The sequence below is a fragment of the Arctopsyche grandis genome, chromosome 8 (genome assembly GCF_051622035.1).
Source record: "Arctopsyche grandis isolate Sample6627 chromosome 8, ASM5162203v2, whole genome shotgun sequence".
NCBI classification, from domain to species: domain Eukaryota; kingdom Metazoa; phylum Arthropoda; class Insecta; order Trichoptera; family Hydropsychidae; genus Arctopsyche; species Arctopsyche grandis.
In genome coordinates this window covers 1,076,592-1,101,176 of record NC_135362.1, presented here as the reverse complement: position 1 = coordinate 1,101,176, position 24,585 = coordinate 1,076,592, and the positions used below count along the sequence as shown (strand labels likewise).

At 37.9% G+C, this 24,585-nt stretch overlaps 1 protein-coding gene across 1 annotated transcript; it reads left to right on the top strand.

The window, feature by feature from the left end:
• Window positions 1-4,800: 4,800 nt before the first annotated feature.
• Pc (chromodomain protein polycomb) lies at window positions 4,801-23,632 on the top strand. The gene is made up of 3 exons (XM_077437162.1): window positions 4,801-5,049; window positions 5,190-5,706; window positions 20,992-23,632. Exons 2-3 carry the CDS (start codon window positions 5,638-5,640, stop codon window positions 21,949-21,951), a joined length of 1,029 nt encoding a protein of 342 aa, XP_077293288.1. The 5' UTR covers window positions 4,801-5,049; window positions 5,190-5,637; the 3' UTR covers window positions 21,952-23,632.
• Window positions 23,633-24,585: the final 953 nt, after the last annotated feature.

Genomic DNA, 24,585 nt, shown 5'->3' with positions numbered 1-24,585 from the left:
ATAAAATTTGGTAAGCATGCGTCAACCGGAAGTGGCAGTTTACTCTTTTTCGATTTTTCTTCCACTATTTTTTTGGACTCTTAAACATGTTCTCTTCACAAAAAAATTTGAGCATATATCTTGTATCAAAGATATGAAAATAAAAAAAAACCACTAAATTTAATTAATCGGAAGTAGATTTGTGTTCTTTATCTACTAACTTAGAGTTGTTAAGGATTTGGTCAGATTTCGTAAACCGGAAGTAGTATTTTTTTTATATTTCATTATTTTATTTTGACGTTTTAATTTATTTTCTTGATATTTAATGTGTATAGTATCTATAGTGATTTTAAGTAATAAACAAATTTTGAACAAAATGCGACAACCGGAAGTAGAACTTTTGTCTTGTGCAAGTTTCCATACATTTGCTCTCAAATTGTATCGAAAATGCTGTCATAATCGGAATGTGTGTATGTTTAATTATCGAATTTTGTTTTGTGACCTTCTTATATTCCTCAAATACATAGAGAAAGTCATGAGTTGGTTACAACCGATTTTCTTTTATTTATTATTTTCAATTAGGCCAATATCAATTCCAAAATGGCTCCCACCTTGATCATTTCTGGATCCGCTAGTGCCTTGTACTTGATATTACTTGAGCATTATATATGTATATACCAATGGCGTGCTGTGAATTTTGAAACGGGGACGAGGTATGAACAAAAAAAAATATATATTTTTAATTTTAGGCAACAAATATTTCACAAGCTTTACTTTTCATGTACTTACGAGGGCTGGATACCTGGATAATTTTGTTGCCGTTCCTTTCTTCGAGATATGTATATATTGAGAGAATATCAATATCTATATATATTGAGTGAATGCGACAGTTGCGCCTTGACCAGATAATATTTATTTTAAATCGACAGGTCTCGTATTCTCCAGTTTTCTCCTCCAAAACTGGACCAACTTTAAAAAAAATTTCATCATCGGTATAAGAAATATATTTTCTATGTTTGTGTGGTCGTATTTTTTTAAAAATCAACCGTTAAATAAACACGCTGGACTATTTTCGTGGGTGTAAAAAAGAGGCGATTTTATAGATGTTTGGCGGCTCCTAACTGATATAAAAAATAACTAATAAAAAAAAAAAAAAACCACAAACATGCCAATGGTGGATATCCATAGCATATTAAAATAAAAAATAATTTCTCTAGTGCCATTATTGAGGAAGAGAGAAGTGTAATACGTTTGTATGGACAAGGCGCTGGTGTACAGCCCTTTTAATACTAGTGATAAGCCCGATGAAATATCATCGCATGGGTTATTATACCATGTTAAGTTATTCAATAAAAAATAAATAAAAGACATATGACGATCATGTGCTAGATTCGCATCGCGGTCGTATTTCTTTTCAAATATCTTAAAAATATAATTAATTTAATATTTTTATTTAATTGTTTAATATGAAAAAAAAATGGTGTAATACCTAGATAAATCAAATTACCGCTATAGATTTTTTATATGGTGTGACGTAAGCAATTTCTGAGAGACTTGCCTAGGAGGAAACATTGTTAGCAAACAGTATATATACATATGTAGAAGTATTTTCTTTTGTTATTATATTCATACATTTTGTTGGCAGTGTTTAGCTGTGACGTACATATGTACATATGTATGTCGAATCGAAACGACTATTAGATATAGTACGGTGAGCGTTATCGCAGATACACACACACACACAGCCGTACAGACACGCAGAATAACGATATTATATACCTACCAGTGGCGTGTGGTCAAATTCTCCCTGTTTTCGTCGCACAGCCTTACGTGTGTGCGAGCAAGACATAGGAGGATGCGGTATGACGTCACAGCATCCTCTTGTATCCTACTCGCTCAAATGTAAATAAAGCTGCGCGATAGAAACAGAGACATTTCCACTGCACGCCACTGATACCTCATTCCGATATATGATATATCGGAATGATATACCAATCATATATTTAATAGGTACCAAAGTTTCTGATAAAAGCTTGAAGCTGGACCAAATTTTCAGAATCGAAAATTGACTGTGCTTCAGGTACACTTGTCATGCAAATTGACAGCTACACAACTTCAAGTTGACACAATTACTCGATCCAATCTATCGTATCATGAAACCTTGACGATAGACTCGACGGTGTGTATTAAGTTACAGCGTTGCGTATGACGTACGCTACTTACATTAAAATCCGTCGTAATTTGCGTACCAACAGAAGAGAACCGATATTAATCGGCATAGGTTTCGACGGCACAATTTTCGCAGCGTTCGTTCATTCATCTTCTTCTTTTTTTCTAGGAGATCGACAAGAGATTGCGAACTTCAGAGGTACTACCTACGTGAAAAAATATTTATTTATATTTGATTTATTATTATTATTATAATAAATACATAATATAAATGGATAGATTAAAATAATAACAAAATCATGACCAATGTGACCCAACAGGTTGCCCCAATGCGTCACACCAGTCTTACAAAAAAATAACAATAACAAATTGGCAATCATTTATCTCATTCAAATAGACGCTTGTTGAATCTCATGAAACTGGCCAGTTCGTCAACATGAAAATCAAACAGGTTCAACTGTTCATCTATCACATTAAGGAACCGGATAGCCTTTACAAGAGACGAGTTATTGAAAGCAGACGTTCTCGCAGCAATAAGTTGGAAAAGTAAACGATGACGCAAAGCTCTACCTAATTCAGGCGCCCAAAATTTAAATTCCGATTATATCGAAGGATTGTCAATACTTCCCTTTTAACACTCCAAAGAAATATTTGGAAATGACAATAATTTTTCTAAGAGGTCGAGATAGTGAGTCAAAGCCTAGAATACCTTGTAAAAAGGCAGTGGGAAATAAACAGGGGTAATATTTATATTTCCACTTTTTTTTTTTAACTCTTTTTATCAAGGGAGAATTTAGTTTCAGTGGGACTCCAAATAACAGACCCAAACTCTAATATGTTCCCGACAAGCGAACAATAAAGCAACACCATTATGCTCGGATCTCGGAAGTAGGGAGCATTGTGCAAAACAAATCCAAGCATTTTGGCAGTCTGCTCATCTGAAATATGAGTCGAAAGTTCCTCCTAAGCGTCCAGTTCGCGATAGCTGATAGTTTCGAAGGCTATAAGCGAACTCAGTAGGAAACGGAGACATCGAAAGGAAAATATGGAAGATCGAACGGGATCGACGGTCGTACGAGGCGGAAAAGTGACGAGATGGTCGTCTCTTCAACGTCGACGGATGGGATCGACTCTCCCGCGGCAAACGACAATCGGCGCAACGCGAGTTACGGTCGGATGTCGTCATCGAACACTGGAGCTCAAATTGCGATTACATATTTTGTTTATCGTACGGAAAGATAAACGTAACGGACAAAAAATGGGAGGATTTCGCGCCATCGTCGTCGGGAATCTGAGATCGGGTTCGAGAGGTATATCCCGGTTCCGAATCAACGGAACGGGTGGTGTCGGAGAAGGAAGCGGAAGCGGAAACTTTCGAGTCAGATTTCTCGACAAAAACGACATTTTTTCTATAGCCTCTATAGGTGGACCGACCGGGCCTCGAGCTAGATCCTCCGGCGTTAAGGCGAGAGGCGTTCTTTCGGCTCGTATACCTTCAATATTCAATCTTTAGTCTAATCTTCCTAATCTCGGCTCTTCCGCCTATTCGTAGAGGTTCGATGCCGCACCGAGCTCATCGGTCGACGTGGATTTCTATATTTCTACGTTCCTCCGAGATTGTGAGAATCGATCCTCGATAATGGCGAGGGATCGGCGTAGTCGTAAGAGTGTTGTTTCGTCTCGGTTTTGGAGTAGCTCGAGTGACAACCGGCAGCCGGCATTCGGCAGCCGTGTTGATTTTTGGGCCTACGCGCTCGCGGCAGATGGAGTCGCGGTGCGGTGCGGCGCGGCTCGGCTCGGCTCGTCGAGAGAGCAGAGAGCGGAGACGCGCGCGCGCGCGGCCGGAAGTGAAAACGGTGAACGCGAACGGCAAAGAGACGTTCGTTCGTTTTGCGGCGTTGCCTCACTTCCTCACCTCCTCACGTCGAGTCGGGTCGGTCGGGTCGGTCGGGTCGGGTCGTTCGATTCGGTCGTTCGAAGCGAGAAGAGCGCGGCTGACGCCCTTTTGTGCAACTCGGGTGGCGACGTCGACCGTTTTTTTCCCCGACTCGCAGTGCGCGAGGGAGGTGGGGCGAGCGATGCGAGTGCTCGCCTGCGATTGGCCGAGGCGCCGTGCCGAGTGGAGTGGGGCCGAAACGGACCAATGGCGGGGCCGCTACGATATATAATTGTCCGTAGCGGCCGGCGACGGTGGCGGCGGCGGCGGCGCGGGGGACCTTTTCCTCAGTCAGTGTTCGTCGCCGCTCGCCGGCTGACGCGTCCGCTCTTCACACACCCCACCCCGCGATTTCACTGTGCGACTTCAACTGCCCCCCCCCCCCCCTGCCCCCACTTTCCGCCGCATTTTGAGGTTAGTCTTTTTGCATTTTGGTAGTTCGAGCCGCGTAGACGAGGACGTGAGCGCGGTCGCGATCGCGATCGCGTTTTTGGGCGCGCGGGCTTCGCTATATGTATTACTATTCTCATTCGTTTCGATTGCGATCGGCCGTTCGGCGTTCGGCGTTCGGCGTTCGGTGTTCGGCGTTCGCGTTCGCGTTCGCCGCTCGGGCGGGCGCAGTTCGGCAACGGCGCTACGCGTGCATCGGTAGGGTGGGGCGGCCGTCTCGCTCGCACCCGCGGCCGCCGCGCGCCGCTCTCGCTCTCGCCGCGGACGAGTCCATTGTCGGCGGGAGGCGAAGAGAACGAGCGCGCGACGCGTCTGCTAAGGTGCAGCCCCGCGCACACCCCGCGCCTCCGCTCGCTCGATTCGACTTCGGCCCGAAGAATCCTTTCGAAGGTCCGCTTTCGTTTCGCCGAGAGCGGGTCTCGCGAGATAGAACGCGGCGCGGACGAATTTTGCGACGTGCGGAATGCGACACCTTATCGGCGTGCGCGCGCGCCCGTTCGCTCGTACACGTATTGGTAAACACCGCACCGCACCGCACTTTCAACGATTTTTTTCATTTTTCAAAGATGCCCTACAGAGAGAATGCCCCGTGTCGATGTGATGGGAGCTATGTAGTGATGCGTGTTGTTGACGTGTTTCAGGAATCTGGAGTCAGGAGTCGGGAGCCGGGAGTCGAGAGTCGGGACGGTCGCAACCGGCTGTCGGTGTTATCGCGGTGTCGGTGGCGCCCTCTAGCGACTGCCGGCGACGAGAGAAGAATCCCCTCCCCCGCCCCGACCGCCCCGCGCGACTTGGCGCTCTTCAGTCGGCCAGTCGTCTCGGCGGGAAGTAGTCGTTGTCGCTGTCGCTGCCGCTGTCGCTGTTGCTGTAGTTGTCGCGGTTCGATCGCCGATCGCGCTTCCCACGTCGACCGCCACTTCCGTCGCGGCGCCACTCTCGCTCTAAACCCCCTCCCCTCCCCTCCTCCTTCCCGCGCCCGTCGTTCGGCGCGCTTTTCGAAAGCCATGCGCCGCGGCTGTCATCACTGAGTGTTGCCGACCGTCACGTCACCAATTGGATTGCAGTGTCACTTTACGTGTATAGGATTACTTGGATTAATTGACATGGAATTGGGAATCGTCGGAGACCGGGTCTACGCCGCGGAGAAGATCATCAAGAAGAGGATAAGAAAGGTATTTTACATTTTTATACGTACACTGATGCACAATTTTGTTTCTGACCATTTTTAATCGGGAGACTCGTTATAGAATGCGCGTGGAAATTGCCCCATTTTTTTTAATCCCACAATAAAACCGTTTAGACGCAACGTGTTAAAAAGACCCGACCCGTTCGAAAAGAAACCCAGTTTCTTATGTATGTATGTAGGTACCCGCTGGATCCGCGTTGCAAAATTGTGTACACGAGTTGTGCGAAATTCGAAAGAAAGTAGATACCTACATACGACAAATGGAAACGTAAACACTGTGCAAAGGAGAGGTCCTATTGTCCCGTTAATTCCAAATATCGTCTTTAGATGAACCGACAGGAATAAGTTCGGAATGAGCTTAGTCTTAGGTTTGACGTTTTCATTCCTCGAAATAAACAAATCAACGATACGCTTTACTATTGTGATTATTATGACAGAATCGTCGGTATGAATTTGAGCGATTTCGAAAAAATGGATACACGTCGAGTACATGCGCGCATGTATGTGTATAAGTATTATTATAGATATATTCTATAATAATATAATATAATATTTGGGCAAGCGATCGACGTTTATTTATAAAACACGCATTCTCGATCTCGTTCTCGTTTCCCCCGTTCGAGTTGAAAACTCCCCCTTGTTATTTTGTAAGACGCACCCCGTATGAAATACACCCGTGTATATATATATATATATATGTAGGTATATAGGTATATAATATATGTATATGCAATGTGCAATGCACGCATTGCGTGGACCGTCGAGGGAACCCATACCCAACCCATAGAAATGTTTTCATCGTGAAGACATCAACTTTAATAATATATGTATATTGTATGTATGCACAAACATAGATACACATCTATTGTACAACACGTATGTATTTGCGCAAAAAATACTCGCGGTTGGGGTATCGGTGATCAATTATGACATTTTAAGTACCTATGTTTAAAAGGTATACGTTCTACATGAACATTTGAAAATATACATACATTGTTACGCTAATTTATAAAGAAATAGTAAAAACAATCGATCGCGCATCGCAATTTGTTGCAATATTAATTAAATCGTTAAACGATACGATCACTGTTGATATTCTCTTTACTTTGTGGATTTGTGGACGAATAAAATATAAAAGAAAGCAATACAGTGAGACAAGAAAGATACAAATATAAATGAAAATACGATATTCCAAGTACAGTGAGCACCACATGGTAATTAATATGTATAAAAAAAAAAACAAAAAGAAAAATTACAAAAACTTATTAAAAATAATAAATAATGAATGACAATGAAGGTGAAGAAGCAAATCAACCATAGATTTGCTTATTCACTTTAGCCCGAAAAGTACTGAAAGAGTCGAATCATCTATACCATCCGTGCGATTACACTATTACATGATGTGTTGTAATGACAAATTGGTGGATAGAATTTTTTTTTACATCTGGTGAATCGGGCATTAACACTTTGCAGTTAAAGACATGTCTACGTGATGAGCCAGATGTTAAATTACAGAAAACAAATATCGGAAGGTAAAGATCGAAAATCGAAAGATCTTGAATCGAAAGATAAAAAAAGGGTGCATGGTAAACAGTACATACTCACTTAATTTGCGCGAGCAGGGTACAACAGGAACAAGAGGAACAGGCTTTTCCTCCCGTATTCTGCGCGCGCACATTAATATGTACCGTTTACCATGCACCCTTTTTTTTTTGATCTTTCGATCTTTGCCTTCCGATATTTGCGTTTTCTGTAATTTAACATTCTGGCTCGTCAGGGAGACCGGTTAAATACACCATTAACCATCTTATATAAAATTAACAAATCAGAAACCTTTCTACGATGAGACAAACTTGCGATCTTGAAATAAGAGTGTCATAAGTTGGTAACAATCTTACAAGAGCAGTCTTATTTTATTTTTAATATACAAGTATACCACAGTGTCTTTACAGGTCACCCCAACATGACACTGTGGCCAGACAATTATGGGATAGATAGCACATAAAACGCTTCTGAATTGTCTCTAAACGATCTATACGAGTTTGGTAATAAGGAGACCATATGTACATACATATGTATGACTGAAGCCTACTCCATATTGCTGCGAACTAAACTGTTATATGTAAAGCAATATTAGAGGATGCGGATTCTTAAAGAGCTTCGCAACTCGGCAGATAAATCCCAATAGCTTATATGAATTAATGACTATATGGTTAAAATGCTCAATGAAGGCAGTCAAATGCGTTTGTCTTGTGCAATGCAATACAATCTTCAACTTTCAAACTTTTAATTATTGTCCTGATTGCGTATGCGCGTGTTTGATTGTCACCCATAATCTTCTCTACACCCGTTCCTGATAAAACAACTCGTTATCTTTCGACGTGTGTTTGCAAATCTTTTTTATTTCGCTTTTCGAACCAAAATAATACAAAAAACCTTTTCCATTCTGGTCGTTTTTTCCCCAAAACCAAACCACAGCACAGAAAATTTCGATATATTAATTGAGATAAAAAAAAAATTTGGTTCGTTTGCTCTGCTCTGGGACATGATCATTCGTGTCCATATAAATTCGTTTTTCGAGGAAACTATATTTTTCCGTAAATATGCTTTTCGTCAATTTATTTTATATAATTTATTTATTTACTAGTAGTTTTATCCGGCTTCGTTCGGTTTTTGTACTATAAACCGCTTAAACATGGCTAATCTAATCTAATAGTAAACATTTTATTACATTAATAGAATAGTTTTATTTTATTTAAATTTATTTGAATATTCATTTGTTCGATGACATACTTACAAAGTCGCTTTCGAAATTATATGTTAGATATTAAGAAGATTTAACAATACTTGGAAGAGGCCCGATGGAATCATTGATTATAATACCATAAAGATATAAATGAAAATAAGACATAAACAAGAAACACAACGTTATATTATACTAGTGATTCTACCCGGCTTCGCTCGGTATTTGTAAAAAAAATATTTGAATCGAAAAAAAAATATATTTGACGATATCGATGTCGTTGTCATAGAAACTTGATGATTTGTTTTCGATGCTCCCAACAAACCTTATAACCTTACATAGTTACGTACATACAATGTCTCTTTCGAAATTATATATTAGATTACATATGTAGGTACGCACCTAAGTGAACGATTAAAGAATTAACTTGACACTAGATACATATGTACATATGTACCTACCTACTTAAGAAAAATGAATCTATCTCACAAAAAATATTTTTTAACGATTTAACAAATATATTGCACTTACGTATGTACATATGTATGTGTATGCAAATATTTTTTCACTTGGATCAATTTAAAATATCGAAATGCGACGATTTTTTTTGCTACTTGAATGTGGTAGCTGTCAATTGAGTCAGTCTTCACATCTACATATGTATGTATGTATTCATGTCCCGTTTTGCTGAATGTAATATATAATATAATATATTAATGTATATATGTATGTACATAGTTTAGATGTTTTGATTCGTTTGGGTGAGGGGTGAGGAGTGAGGAGAGAGGAGAATATGCCAAACGAGGCTAAAGTCCTACCGCTTGGGCTAAAATTCAAGAGATGTCGCCACTCGACACTCCAAAAAAGCTCTTTTAACATTCTTTTTTTATTTAACGATACCTATCTACATACATATGAATATTTTATTTGAATAGATAATTGTTACTAAAAATATGTTAAAATAATCTGTTTCAAAATACCGACTCCAAATTAAAGTTGACGTTAAAACATTTGATTAGAATGATCTTTTTCCTGCTTCAGTGCATAATATATACCTACCTATATAAAGTTAATTACCATCTAATGAAAATTTCAATTATGGAATCCCCTTTCAAATTTAAATGCATACATTGTATTTGGCATTGCTCGTATAATATGTAGTTATGTATTTAATTTAGTTTATTTTTTTTTAGAAAAGTTATATACCTATGTATGTACTGTACAATATTACGCCAACTGGCGATCCGCAAGAAAACTTTGGTAGTTTTTTTTTTTCTATTCTATTAATAATTAGACAAAAATAATATTTTAAGAAATTCTCTTAAGAGGGCTGGACCTCAGCGCCTTGTCCATACAAATGTATTAGACTTCTCCCTTCCTCAATTATGGCACTAGACAAATTATTTTTTAATATGCTATTTATATCCACCATGTTTCAATTTTTTTTTTGATTTATCAAAAAATGAAATAAATCAAAAAATTAATTTTCGCATTTATATTGATGGCACGAAATTCGAGAAATTACTAGAAAGGCGACAGGGGTATTTTTAAATTGTAAATTTTGATTCAATTTTACAACTTATCTAATTCACATTGTGTTATAAGTTCTCACAATTTCATAGTTTGCACGCATCTACATATCTATTGGTTAATTTGGAGCGGTCGAATTGCGTAGTTCTACAATTATTGAAAATAAACGAGCCCGTTATTTAATTTTCTATTTAATAAATTTTTTAAATATAATAGTCTGATTTAATAAATATTTCTTTTTATTAATTACTTTTAATATAATTGTTAATATTATTTTTTAATCTAATTTGTTAGCAACGATATTTTAATAATTCGTTAGAAAAAAATTTGCCAATATTATTAAATTATATAATTAAAATATTTTTTAACCGTTTTGAAATTACCCCCATGGTTTCAAGTCGCGATCCTTTAATGATTATTAAACGTATTTTATGTAAATAATTCATAGATGAATATGGGCTAAATTTATTATATTTATATTCTAAGAAAATGGGGGGGGGGGGGGGGGGTAGACCGTGGGATTGAAAATTATGAATTTAGTGGTCCGTGAGGTCCAAAAGGTTAACAACCTCCCATATATGACAATAAAAAAATTCCGGAAAAATAAATTTTAAATAAGTGACAACTCGTGCAAAGGAGCTCTGCGGCGTTGACGCACCCCCAGAAAAATTACAATTACATCTTGCATTTGGATATTCAACATACTCTATTAATAATGCGTAGATATATTAAATATCTAATCGTTTTTATTTTAATTATATTCACTATGTAGTTGTAAATACAATTTTTTCGTAGTTTTTCCGAGAGAGCTGCAACGCCGTTAGATATACAATTTAAAAAAAGAAAGGAGAAAAGAGATATGGGATATTAGGAAATGGGATTAGATAAATAATTACACAATAAAAATTTAAAAGAAGACTAGACAAATACATTTGGCAAATATCAAATAAACGCCCCTTACCTACATACATATGTAGATATGTCTTTTTTGATATACATAAAAAGTTAAATTATATTATATTAAAATTATGTTATATTATATTAAAGTGGCAAAACCATTAATTTTACCAAGAAAATTATTTATTGTATTAAAATTACGTTATACAAAATTAAACTTTTTTTAAAACAGTAAACATGTGAAACAAATTTATAATACAACATTAAATTTATTCGTGGTACTAATTTAACTATGTATTCATAATTGAGATTTAATTAAAGAATGCATTACATATGTATAGTTTTATTTTTCTCGCTTTTAAATTAGCAAACACATAAAATATATCGTCAAATTTTAAATCAACCATGAATTTATGTTCTATTGACAAAACACTTGCCTAAATCAGAAGTGCGAATTGATTACTGAAAGATCTCAAATAATTTTTGATTATTCTTAATTTGCTGAAACTTCTTTCGGTCGTGTTAGAAATTCATTCATTGTTAGAAATATGTATGCGATTATCTTGCACATACATATACAGTGGCGTGCGGTGAAATTCTCTCTGTTTTTAGAGGAACAGGTTGTTCCCCTTGCATCCTGCTCGCGCACACGTAAAAAAGGCTGTGTGATAAAAACAGAGAATTTCACCGCACGCCGCTGAATTATTATATGCATAATGATGTGGTGGTGTTACTTGACAGTTAATAAAATAAATACATACATATGTATGTAGGTACTTACTTATGTACGATTTCTTTTCGAGAAAAATGCCATATTTCATTTTAAAAATATTAAATGTGTACGAATATTTTAGAAGGTTTACCATTTTCAACTTTTTTATACCCCTGAATAAGAAATGGCGGGTTCGTGCCTTATGTTTGGAAATATGTATCTACTTCTTGAAGTAGTTTTTGGTTGCAAAATTTGTTTACAAATCTCTCGCACTCGCACCCGCCTTATCTTTGTTTAGGTAATAAAATAAACCACTTAGATTAGAAGCAACCTTACTTTCTTGAGTCAGGTGTACATAAATACGACCGCGAATTATGTTGGTAATTTAACGTTCTTAGCTTAATAATAATGAATCATCTTGACATCTGTAACGACCATCGAACTCTGATCTATTTAATTAATAATATTTTGTACGTAGATACATAGACATGTGTGTGTATGTACAGTGTAGGTAGGTATGTATGCACACTTGCTAGTTTCTTCAACCTTTTCTACTCCGGCTCTTAAATACTATTGTGCGAGTTGCCGCTTGATATTTTATTGGGAATTTATAGCAGATCCCAAACTGAAGCCAATCATACTGTAATTTGGCCAGTTGCCGGTCAACAATCCAACATATCTACATATAATAGAATATATCTACAGTTATTTGCAATAGACACAAGGTATACGTATAGATATTGTAACATGATTACATACTTTTTTCACAATTTCTCGAGAAAATTGGAAATTTTCGTTTCTCCATAAGTGAAAATCATCGAAATATCAGAATGTACAATGTATGTAGGTATTTACACCTACCCGCTTTAAATATTTTACTTGTATTTAGTGTACGGTTATCTTATAATCCGGTTCTACCGTGGGTAGGTATTCGTGCGATTATGAACTAAGAAATATTAATTCGAAATTCAAAGAACGATCGTATACCTATAATAACAGCGGTATTTTAAAATGCGTCTCCGTGCCATTCTCTCGAACAATTCAAACGGTGTATCTATTACCGAAATCACTAAAGATTCAGAGTTAAGTTGAAAATGATTTGAATAACCTGTGTAGCTCTCGACGAATCTAAAGGTATTTAAGATAATCCGTAGTTTTAGATCTGTTACCGAGAGTTGGCGTGAGCATTGCGCTTGTGTAGAGTCGAACTGCATTCAATAATCAAAATTCAAAAACGCGCCAACTCTCAGTAACGGGCCTGGAGCTGTATTCGTCATACTTCTCATAGAAGCAACTCGTAGTGTTAATGTCGAGACTGCGCCAAATACAATATTGAACAAAGTTACATTCGAACACTTGTAAAGAACTATCGCCAGTTCAAGAATTTCCAAATGGTGCATCTCTTTCTGTTGCCTCGTGAAGTGGCTATCAACATGCAAGGTGTTTAATTTATTTGATAAATTAACTTGATCGGCGATCAGCTTCCGATTTCTCAAACAAACTACAATATGTACAAGTCAGATTTTAAAAGCCTGGCTAAACAGGTACGTAGCTTTGCACCCACAAATTCAATAATCAATTCACCACTATTAAGAAACGATAAATAATATATTTATTGTTAAAAAATAGTGAAATTTACAATTTATTGTTTCTCATCGTTAATGATTCCCCTGAGATTCTTGCATGTGGTTCGTAGTGACATGAAGTATAATAATACAATAGATATTTTTTGTCGGTTATTTTTTCGTGGTGGTTATAGTGACTGTTCGTTTGAATTATTTTACAGACGGTTTGGTTTAACGTCGATTCTAAGAACATCCGAGAGAGTAGGGTACGGTTCGAAATACATATGTACATATGTATGTAGGTAGCCACGGAAAAAGGGTCACCGGTATGGTAGGGCAACGTTTAAACTGAAAATGCACGTGTGTCATATCGTAGCTGTAGTTAGCCCATGGATTGAGGAGAACTACTGTATATAATAATTAGCACGAGAGTTCCGATTTGTGTTGGAATAGATAGGAGCGCGCGTGATTGACGTGGCGTGTGGCGTGGCGTGGCGTGGCGTGGCGAGTTGTCAGTGCGAACGCTACTGTGACCACGCAGTGAATGCACGCGGCTCGCTCGGCCTCGGCCTGCGACCGACTGAGTGACTGAACGATCGCAAACCGAGTCGAGGCCGTGCGTCTAGTGGAGTGGAGTGGGGGTAGCCGGGGCGTGTCCTCGACGCTGATTGGAGGGCCGCCCGGCTTGCTCCTCCCCGTACACGCGATGCCCCAACTGTGGGGCGCGCCCTCTTTACCTCGTCAACGTCACACTCACCACTAATTACATTGCATTTTATTTTTATTGTATTTCAGTTGATAACACAACACACACGAGAGAACGTTGCCGATCACCTACACGTTCCATGCGATGCTTTGTTCCGCGCACTTTTTTTTTTTTTTTTTTTACTTATTTGCGCCTATATTAATATTAATATCTATATTTTAAACATCGCTCATCGCCTACCGACCAACAAATATTATTCACATTTTTTGCAAATTAATGTGTGTTGTCGTTCCAGTTAAAAAAAACGAGGATGATAAATCTAAAACGGAAAATAGTTCTCGACGTGAGACGACTCGTGTTTTTGTTCAACTTCTCTATCGTGTTGGAGTTATAGTTATAGAGGACTAGTTGTTTTACCCGGCTTCGCTCAGTATTTGTAATATAAACAGTTTAAACATGGCGAATCTTCGCTCAGTATTTGTAATATAAACAGTTTAAACAACAAATATTATTCACATTTTTTGCAAATTAATGTGTGTTGTCGTCCCAGTTAAAAAAAATGAGGATGATAAATCTAAAACGGAAAATAGTTCTCGACGTGAGACGACTCGTGTTTTTGTTCAACTTCTCTATCGTGTTTGAGTTATAATTATAGAGGACTAGTTGTTTTACCCGGCTTCGCTCAGTATTTGTAATATAAACAGTTTAAACATGGCGAATCTAATAGTAATTATTCCTTTTTTTTTTTATTAAATTTATTTTAATCGAAAAAATATATATCAAATCGAAACCATATCGAATCGTTATCATAGAAATTTTGATTTGTTTTCGATGTTACCGAACAACATTACATACTTACAAAGCTCGTTCGAAATTATATATATATAGATCCGTTGTGCCTTCGCACAGGTAAAGCGGAGGTTATAATTAGTCTTAGGCGGTCCATGGATGCTTTGAAAATAGCAAAAAACTCCCTAATAACTAGTGTTCAATGCAAGGGAGCATGGTTTTGCAAAAAAATTAACAATGGCGAACCATTTTTAGTGTGAAAAATCATCCATTGAACGCCGATCTTTGCTTATAATTTATTGATTTATACGATTAAAAAATATCTATTTTACGATAAGAAAAGAGAGACAAAAAAATAAATATGTTAAAAAAGTAGGTATTTGGATGAATCGCATTTTAACTTACATTTACTATAATTAAATGAATCAAACATATAGAGCTCATTGCCTGGTCTGTGCAATCTTGACATGGTTGAGTTCGAAGAATCAGGTGGTAAACTTGGGCATATCAAGGAGATGGTTACATCTAATTGATCTGCCCGGTACATGGGATCTGATTAAGCTCACCGATTCAGAGCAGTCCATGATGCCATAAAGAATACCACATAAACATTAAGTATAATTAATTATTCTTCTGTCACACAACTTTCATAAATTTATTTCTTTATAAAAGTATATAATGCTATTGATATAGTTATACATTTGAAAAAGTTTAAATTTAACAAATTTTGTAAACTTTTTTTGGATTTTAATGAACAAAGAGACCAATTGGTATAATTGATTTCTTACTATAGTAATATCCATATAACATTTTTATTGTTTTTTATATTTTTAAAGTGGTCGGAGTCTCTTATTGGTAAACCCAGTGATTTGATGGCATTTTTTTGTAATATATTTTATATGAAAATTGAATTCCCAGATCTTTGATTTGCGAAGATGTCGGTAAAGTTTCATTACTTATAATATAATTATAAATAATTTTATAATTTTACAATTTGATCTAGTGAACCTTTTCACCAATCAATTAAATAGTTGAAATTAGTTTGTAGTGTGGTACAATTGTTGGTGTCTTTTATACATTTAAATATAAGTCGTCTGCAAATAAGAGCAATTTAACATAGTTAAATAGTATATTGATTATATGATGCCACGCGTTATCATGTAGGTATGTGTATGTGTCACTCGACTAAAAAGTGTTTTGAGAAGCACTGGCCCGGCCGCGTGGCCCGAGAAGAGAGCGCGCGTCTTTTTCCCAGGGGTTTCGTGCGTGCATTTACATTACATACATACATACATAGATACAATGTAATTCTAATCACTCGTATGATGAATGATGATATGTCTCAAGTGCAATATGCATTTTACAAAGTCACCTACAAGCACGTACTTAAGTTGGATTGAGGTGCGGATAGTGGAATTTCACTGCAATTTCAATCGCGTATTTCTTCTCACCTATCTTCACATCGCAGGTACTTGCATCATGGTGTATGCAAGGTTGCATTTCCGTAGGTACCGATGAACTTGAAATGTAGTCTAGTAGGTACGTACTCGGGGGTTCATATAGACGATTTGATTATTTTTGCATTTTAACGACTCGTCTTACACGTATGTCAATCACATGATGCAGTGTGGTATTTTTGTATCGAGTATGCAATATAATGTAATAGGTAGGTGTTTGTGTACCTACATAGATACATTGTACCTACTCGCTTCTAAGAATCGTTAAATTCGAATGTTTCGGTTGTCGCGTAGATATCCACTTGCGGTAAACTGTGATAATCGGTTTTAAAAGCATCGACTTAAACCTACATATACCTACCTACATGTACAGTGGATATACCTACATATAGTGCTATATTTTTTGCGTGCGAAAAATTTCGAGGGCTTCACTCCTCGAAGAGAGACGGCGTTCCAAAAGTAGTATCTGTATTTAGCTTCAGGTCTGTTGAAAAAAAAGACAACTGAGAAGACAGTAGTGTTGCTAGACGCGTGGCACCAGAGCCGAATTTTTGCATATTGATTCATTCCAATCTTTGGAATATTACGCTTTATTTTGCGAATTCATTATAATTGTCAACTATAGATACGTATCTATACGTATCTATAGTTATGCTATACGTTTTCACTATACGCAAATGTTCATTTCGATTTCAATGTCTTACAATGAGTAAGGATCGGATGGAAGTTAGGGCTCAAATGAAAAAATGGTCACGTCAGAGGCCAAACTGGGAATTTGCTTTAGATATATTTTATAGGCACTTATCTATTTTCAAGGGATTATTATTATTTGTAATTATTAGAACCAACTCAATGGAAATCTAATATTAGCGTTGAATATATCTATGAAGCGTGAAAACCGAAATTTTTCTTTAGACATATATTATATAATGTTTTACAACGATGGTCTATGCTCCGTCTCTCTTTCTCCCCTTGGAGTCTTATATCGTGGAAAGAGTCGCGGTATAGTGTGGGCATAATGCACTTGCGATTTTCACTTAGTCGCAAAAAAAGAACATACACTTAAGTACGATTGCGCGCATATGCGACCAAATAATCACAGCCACTTTAGATGGTTTCTGTCACGCAAGAAAAAGATCGCGCGATCGAAAATCGCGTATAGGTAGTGCGTATAGGGCCTAGTATAAAAAGTGCGTATAGGGCCTAGGAGTGGGCTTTGCGTATTCGCGATAATAATTCTTCATGTCGGCCTATCAAATGGCAGCTTCCGTTGATCCGAATTTCGATCTTTTTACCGAGTGCCCAAGTTTGTGCACCCAGGCCACTAGTGAGATAATAAAAGCCTACCGACCACAGTATTTGATCAATTTTATCACAGCTATGCGGTCTGAATTTACATTTATAAAAACAAAATATTTACATACTTAATTTTCTAAGCCCGCTTTAAAGGTCAAGGAATTTGACCCTTAAAGCCCTCAACATGAGGCCACCACCCCCCGCCCCCAACGAATACAGTCTAAGCTACCCTTTCGTCGGAGAACGAGACGGTTGTTCATGAATATCGCACAAGAACAACCGCACATCACTGTTCTATTAAAAAAAAGCACACTGTACATAACCAAGTACAAAATAAACAACAACGCATGAACACATAAAGCGCGCATGCGTTAGGAAACAATACTTGAAATGTGCCGTGCGAATGCACGCACACTTCAAGTAAACTTACATGTGTGCATGTTTATACGTGCACACACACACACACACACATACACGCACGCACGCACGCACACACACGCACACACACACACACACGCACACACGCACACACGCACACACGCACACACGCACACACGCACACACACACACACACACACACATACCAACACACACACACACACACATACCAACACACACACACACACACACACACACACACACACACACACACACACACAAACCAAAAAAAACATACACACACCTAAACAGCAAACGCACACTCACACACATTCACAGAATAAAAACAACAATAATAATAAATAAATAAAAATGAACTCATAAATGCTTATGCAATCAAGTGGAGTAGTAGCATGCAGGGGAACACAGCTTCCCAAAGCATTCCGCGAACTTTTCGAAAGCTCTAAACGATGCTTTATTCATTATTAGACTTGATAATAATGTATGTACATACCTACTTACATATATTTATATGAACCTTCATAGGCACCTACACACTGAACATTCGATCAGGGAACAACGCCATCTACATAACTTTATTGAAATTGTCATAAATAGCATTACCACCGGCAATTTCAAGAAAACTGGTCAAAAATGTAGGAATGCTGAAATATTGATGGCGCGTTGCGGCGTCGCAACACACACCGCGAGTGTTGTGAGCCAGCTGATAAATATTACATAATTTACATTTCGTCGGTTGATAGTCGCGGTGTATTCGCGAAAAATTAGCAGTAATTTGTTCCGGCAGCCGGCAGTGCGTAACTGCTGTCTGGTCTGCGAAAGAGCCAGAGAGAGAGAGAGAGAGAGAGAGAGCGGGCGATGGGAATAGAGACGTTTATATAAATGTGTACATTAGAGAGAGAGAGAGAGAGAGAGGGATGGAACAGTGCAGGGAACGAGTGCAGCTGCACCGGAAAACTGCAGTCGGCACTGAATTGTCACGGGAGTTGCACGCGTTCCCGGTTTTCGTTTTCGTTCTCGTTCTCTCGGCCATTGCGTTGCGCTTACGAGACAAGACTGTCATTCGCGTACTCGTTCTACGCTTCCGATTTGTGTGAGTCTCCTTGTTTCGCGTAAATATTATACAAACTCGACCTGTCACATAATATATGTATATAGTACATGTATGTACAATGTAAAGTCGGGTTGCGGATTGTTGTCGAACATATGGCGTGCACGAAACATGCGTATTGTTTTTCTGCGGTCAGTTCACCATCGGAATGAAACGTTTTCGAAATGACCGTTACGTGCTAATAAAGTGTAGGTACATAAGAACATACTTAAATAATTTGAATGTGCACGTCTACTCAGTGTTTCCTATCGAGACCCCTTTTGCCGTATAAAAGCGAGGGGTCGAGAGAGTGTGTGTGTGAGTGAATGCGTTTGCGTTTCTCTCCCCCTTTCCCTCATTTGGGTTGAAAAACGTGTGCGTCAACGTCAAGTGCATACACTTTTATGACCAATCCTGCGCTTGCTTTTAATTGAATAATAATAAAATATTTATTGAACAATAAATACATGCAATGTAGTTATTTATTGAAAAATACATACGCACATCTTGTATGTATGGGATAGCAGCCGAGCGCGAAATTCCCAGAAAACTAAACAAATCTGCATACCTGCATTTTTTTCTCAATTTTGTAAGTGTAGGCGTTGTATTGTGCATATTCGAGTAAAATTGTTTAGGTACAGCGGTCGGAAACCTTTTAGTTGATTGGGTAAATTATTTCTGTTTTGAAATTTTAGATGGTAATGTTATTAATATTATCTTTACTCGACGTCCACGTCTATGTTAAAATTTCACGGGCCTTAAGTATATTTGACATTTTTAAATAGAGCGGAATGGATGTTTCCATGATATAGGTGACCTCGAATGTGCAACTCGTAACTAGGTCAAATCGGGATTCAATTACGTGTTTGTTGTATCAGTAGACATGCCGTGAAAATATACCCGATTTTATCACACAGCCTTACTCGTGTGCGCGAGCAGGATACAAACAAACTAGGTTACACACTAGCACATCCTCACTTACCCAAGTGAGGCTGTGCGATAAAAACAGGTGGATTTTTCACGGCACGCCATCGCGTACATTATTCCACAGTTCGATTCTACCCGTGAAATTTTCGATCGGTTAAATATTTGTATCGCCTTTTTTGTCTTCGGTTTCTGATAAATGAATGTACTATACATACATACATACATAGATAGTATTTTATATCATTGTGAAATCAGAAAGATGTGTGGAATGAGATGGACGAGGGTTGCTCAAAGCAGAGACGAATGGAAGCGTGTTCTATTATTTATTTGGAAAATTTACAGTTTATTAAGTTACATAGATTGATAGTAAAAAAACATAATTATGTTAAGTAAACCATTAATAATTTTCACATATAGGTAAAAAAAAAGAAAAGCTCAAACATTTAAAATAAGAAACAAAAATGATAATAGAGTAAGATAGTTAGAGAAAACAAAAAGAAAAAAATAGAAATAACAGTATAATAAAAATATCAAAATAATAAGAATAATAATATGATAAAAATTATGAAATAATAAAAATAATATATTATATAACAAAAAACAAAAAGACAAAATAAATACATCAAAATAAAAATTCATAATCACAATCGTAAATTTTCGATAAAATTAATCATCGAAAAACAAATTTGCAATAATCACTCTAGCTTGTATAGCATTAATATTAAATAAGTCAAACATAGAAATTGTTAAAATTAGTGTGTTGACGGTGGAGCTTGCACGCCAGATGAATGAGCTTCTTCCATAATTAGAAAAAGTATTAGGTATGTAAAGGAGCTCATTACATCTAGTCATTCTATTTGGCACACGCAATGATAGTCTGCTCAATAATTGAGGACAGTCGATCGAGCCGTTAAGGATGTTCAAAATTGTTGAGATGTCAGCTATCTCCCTTCTTTTGACAAGTGGAAGTAGATGCTGACACCTACAAGCATCTTCATAGGAAGTATAGGATAATCCAAAACGGCTACTGATGTACCTCAAGAATCTCTTCTGAATGCGCTCTAATCTGTCTCTTGCACCCGAGTACTCTGGTGCATATATATCTACATATGTGATTTGTGGAACAAAAGTTTTGATGATAACTTTTCTTTTGCTTTCAGAATAAAGTGGAGTACTACGTGAAATGGAAGGGCTGGAGTCCCAAGTTTAACACATGGGAGCCGGAGGAGAACATATTGGACGCGCGGCTCATCCACAGCTTTCTGATGACGCGCGGAGAGAGTGGGGGGCGGCGGGGGCCCCGCAGAAAGTCCCCCCCTTCGCCGCCCTCGCCCCCGTCCCCCCCCTCGCCCTCCAGCTCCAGCTCGGAGGATCGGCCGATCCTGCCCGCGGGCACCAAGCGGAAGGCTGAGGTGTTGCGGGAGTCGGGCAAGATCGGGGTCACCATCACCACCAGCCCCACCAGCCCTGTGCCTCCTCACATCCACGGCCACCACAACACCCACAACACCCACAACACCCACCACCCCCACCACACGCACCACAAGCAGCCGCGCTACGACCACAAGCTCAACGGCCGACACAAGCCGGTCAACGGCCTGCAGCCGCCGCCGCCGTCCGCGCCCTCGCCCTCGCCCATCGCCGCGCCGCCGCCACCACCGCCGCCGCCCTCGGATCTCAGCAACCTGCAGCAGCCCGCGGCGCCCCCGGAAGGCGCTGCGCCCCGCTCCGGAACCGGAAGGCGGCCGCCGCACTCCCCGGAAGCGGAGACGCAGACTCCGGCGTCGCGGCCGCAGTCCTCGGGCCCGGCAGACCCTCCCCCGGGAACCCTCCTCTCCACGGCCACGGCCACCACCACCACCACTTCTACCTCCACTTCTACCTCCACCTCCACCTCCACGTGCGAGGCTGCGAGCGCACTCGGATCGCAGCACCCGGCTCCGCCCAGGTACTCGGCCGCCTTCTGGGTGGCCCGGAGTGCGCTGGCCAGCGAGATCTTCATCACGGACGTGACGGTGAACCTGCAGACGGTGACGATCCGAGAGTGTCGCACGGAGCGAGGCTTCTTCCGGGCCCGAGAAGCGGCCGCACTTCCGGTCTCCGTGGGTGAAGTCACATGACACCACCACTTCCACCTCCTCGAAGCTCTCCTCTCCTGTGATCGGAACGCGGACTAATGACGTTTCTCTTCTTGTGTACAAAATATAGATACCTATTGTGTATGGCACGTTCAAAATGTGTACCTATTCTCTAAGCATTCAAATATACATTGTATAATTATTTATTTTATTCTAAGACTTTGTGTACATACATGTATTCGGCTAGATAATTTATTTATCATTATTTTATGCGACGCCCGCAAATTGTAAAATAGTATTTATTGAAAATGTGTATTGAATTTATGTACATACATACATGTACCAGATTAATACTGGGTACACGATTATTACACCGAAATAATGTTGAGATTCACTTTATGTTAATTATTATTAATCGTTTTTTTACTTTTTATTCAGATTTTATTGCGTTTATTACGTTTATTGTCGATTTGCATTGTTCGTTGATTTTCATTAGTTGAATTAAAGTTACGTGTAAAATTATCGATACAATTTAGAAAAAATATCATCTAAATTTTTTCCTTTTCTAAAACTAAGTCATTTCCATTATGAATGTTACGTATTATATATTATTACATTATATCTATTGTATGTAATATTATAGTAGGTATATGTATTATAGATATGCATGTGTAAAATTGTATCGAATGTATCCGCCGCAGTGTGCTGTCACCCAGCGGGTTTCCAGAAACCACACATTGTTAAAAATCTGTAGTTCCAATTATAAAATTTCTCTAATTTTTGTTAAAAATGTATTACAGCTTCGAAAAAAATCTACAATTGAGATTTGTTAGTTTCACAAAAATTGATAGCGTAAAAAAAATCAATCTAATATATAAGCTTGAATGTATGTAGTTTGCCCTGAGTAGCATTTTCCAGCAAATTTTGGTAATAATAAACAACATGCTGCGCTTCTAATCATATTCCATAAGAAATAAACTGTCCAATTGTCTATTTTAATTAGAAAATCCATATTTTTTTTGGTATGTCTCATTAATTTCGTATAAATTCTATATCAAATATTGACACCAGTGGCGCATATTTAAAAATTTTATTATATACATATATATTTTGGTCCTCACACATATATATATATATATAATATATAATATATTTGCACAAAAATAATATAATTAATTTTTGGAAACCCTTTGTTCCAAAATTGAGGTGACAGCACCGAATGTATGCACATGTGTGTAGTTCTGATTTTCTACACTTTCAAGTTGTGTTGAATTTTGCTTCGGTAAGATATTAATTTTTGTGATATATGATCTGTTTATTATGATAGATGAGTAGGTATATTTATTGTAAATAAGCACACTTCTTAGTGGATAACTGTACATAACAGTAGCGAGTGTATGTTATCACCCGGCGAACGAGGAAAAGAGTCCCGTCCCGTCCCGGTGAATTCGCGAGAATGCATAAGTACATATGTAAATACGTAGTGTAATTATGTAAGTTTTGAATTTACTCGTTTTTATTGTTCCTAGCGTGATGTTGAAATGAAAAAATATTGTAAAACTGAGAAATAATCAGTCGGAAACTGTCAGTACCTTAAGCTTTTGTTTTGTCACAATTTAAAACACTCGCATTATACCATTAGTGTTGCCCCGATACTTATTTGTAAACGTGACAAACAATGGCGAATTGATGACCAATAGATTCTCTGTAATATAATATCATGAAATAAATAACATAATATAATGCCATTTTGTTTTTTTTTTCTATTTTTATTTCAGAAATTATAAAAATGTCTTGCACTTTTAAACCTAAAATGAACTGGTTGAATCTCGGCAAATTGTAAATCACTTTTAACATAAAAGCATACAAAAATGCACCCGAGTGAATCAGTGGAATCTGGAATACATTTTGGTCATCAGCACATTCATACATATCACCACGGCCATAGCAAGGATTTTTTTAGGGAAGGGCTGAAACACAGGCGCACCCCTTCCCCCTCCCCAAGCGTTTAAAAAACAAACAAATTATCAAATGGATAATTTGCTCCGAAGAAGTGAAATTTTTTTGAAAAATATTTACTTCATAATTTTTTTTAAATTTAATACGTTTTTCTTATTCAAATAATTATGTATAATATATTATTTTTTAAATTTTGGAGGTCTGACGCCCCTTTAGCTCCCTCTTCCGACTCCTGACTATGGCGTGGTATACATGTAATATTTCTTGAATTACAAGTGAATAATTTGTATACATCTTGAACGAGCTTACATTTTTTTTTATTAGTATCGATAGATGGCACTAGATGAAATATTTGATGTGGAAGAGTTGATATTATATAACACATGTGTGTATGTAATTTAAATACATTATTTAATAGATACTATCAGATGTTAAATCGGTATTGGTATTACTCATTAGTAATGCCAGACATATCGTTAGTTACTAAGGCCAAATAATAAACCTGTTTTTGATGTAAAGTATGGCCTGCTTCCCTTCGCCCCCAAACTAAATTAAATTAAATTTCGCTAAAAAACGACGACCAAAGTAATTCAAGGGCTTTCTATTTGGAGAGTTGAATTTTATTCATTAAATACATTTTTATAACTGCTTGCTTAGTGAGTTTCATTAAATTTGAAAAAAACTATTTCCATCCATATAAAGAGATTAATATGTAGT

Excerpts from the sequence above, each read along its gene's own strand:
- Pc (XM_077437162.1), top strand. The coding sequence starts at position 5,638 with ATGGAATTGGGAATCGTCGGAGACCGGGTCTACGCCGCGGAGAAGATC. Across the intron at positions 5,707-20,991 it reads TCAAGAAGAGGATAAGAAAG|AATAAAGTGGAGTACTACGT; the intron begins GTATTTTACATT and ends TTTTGCTTTCAG.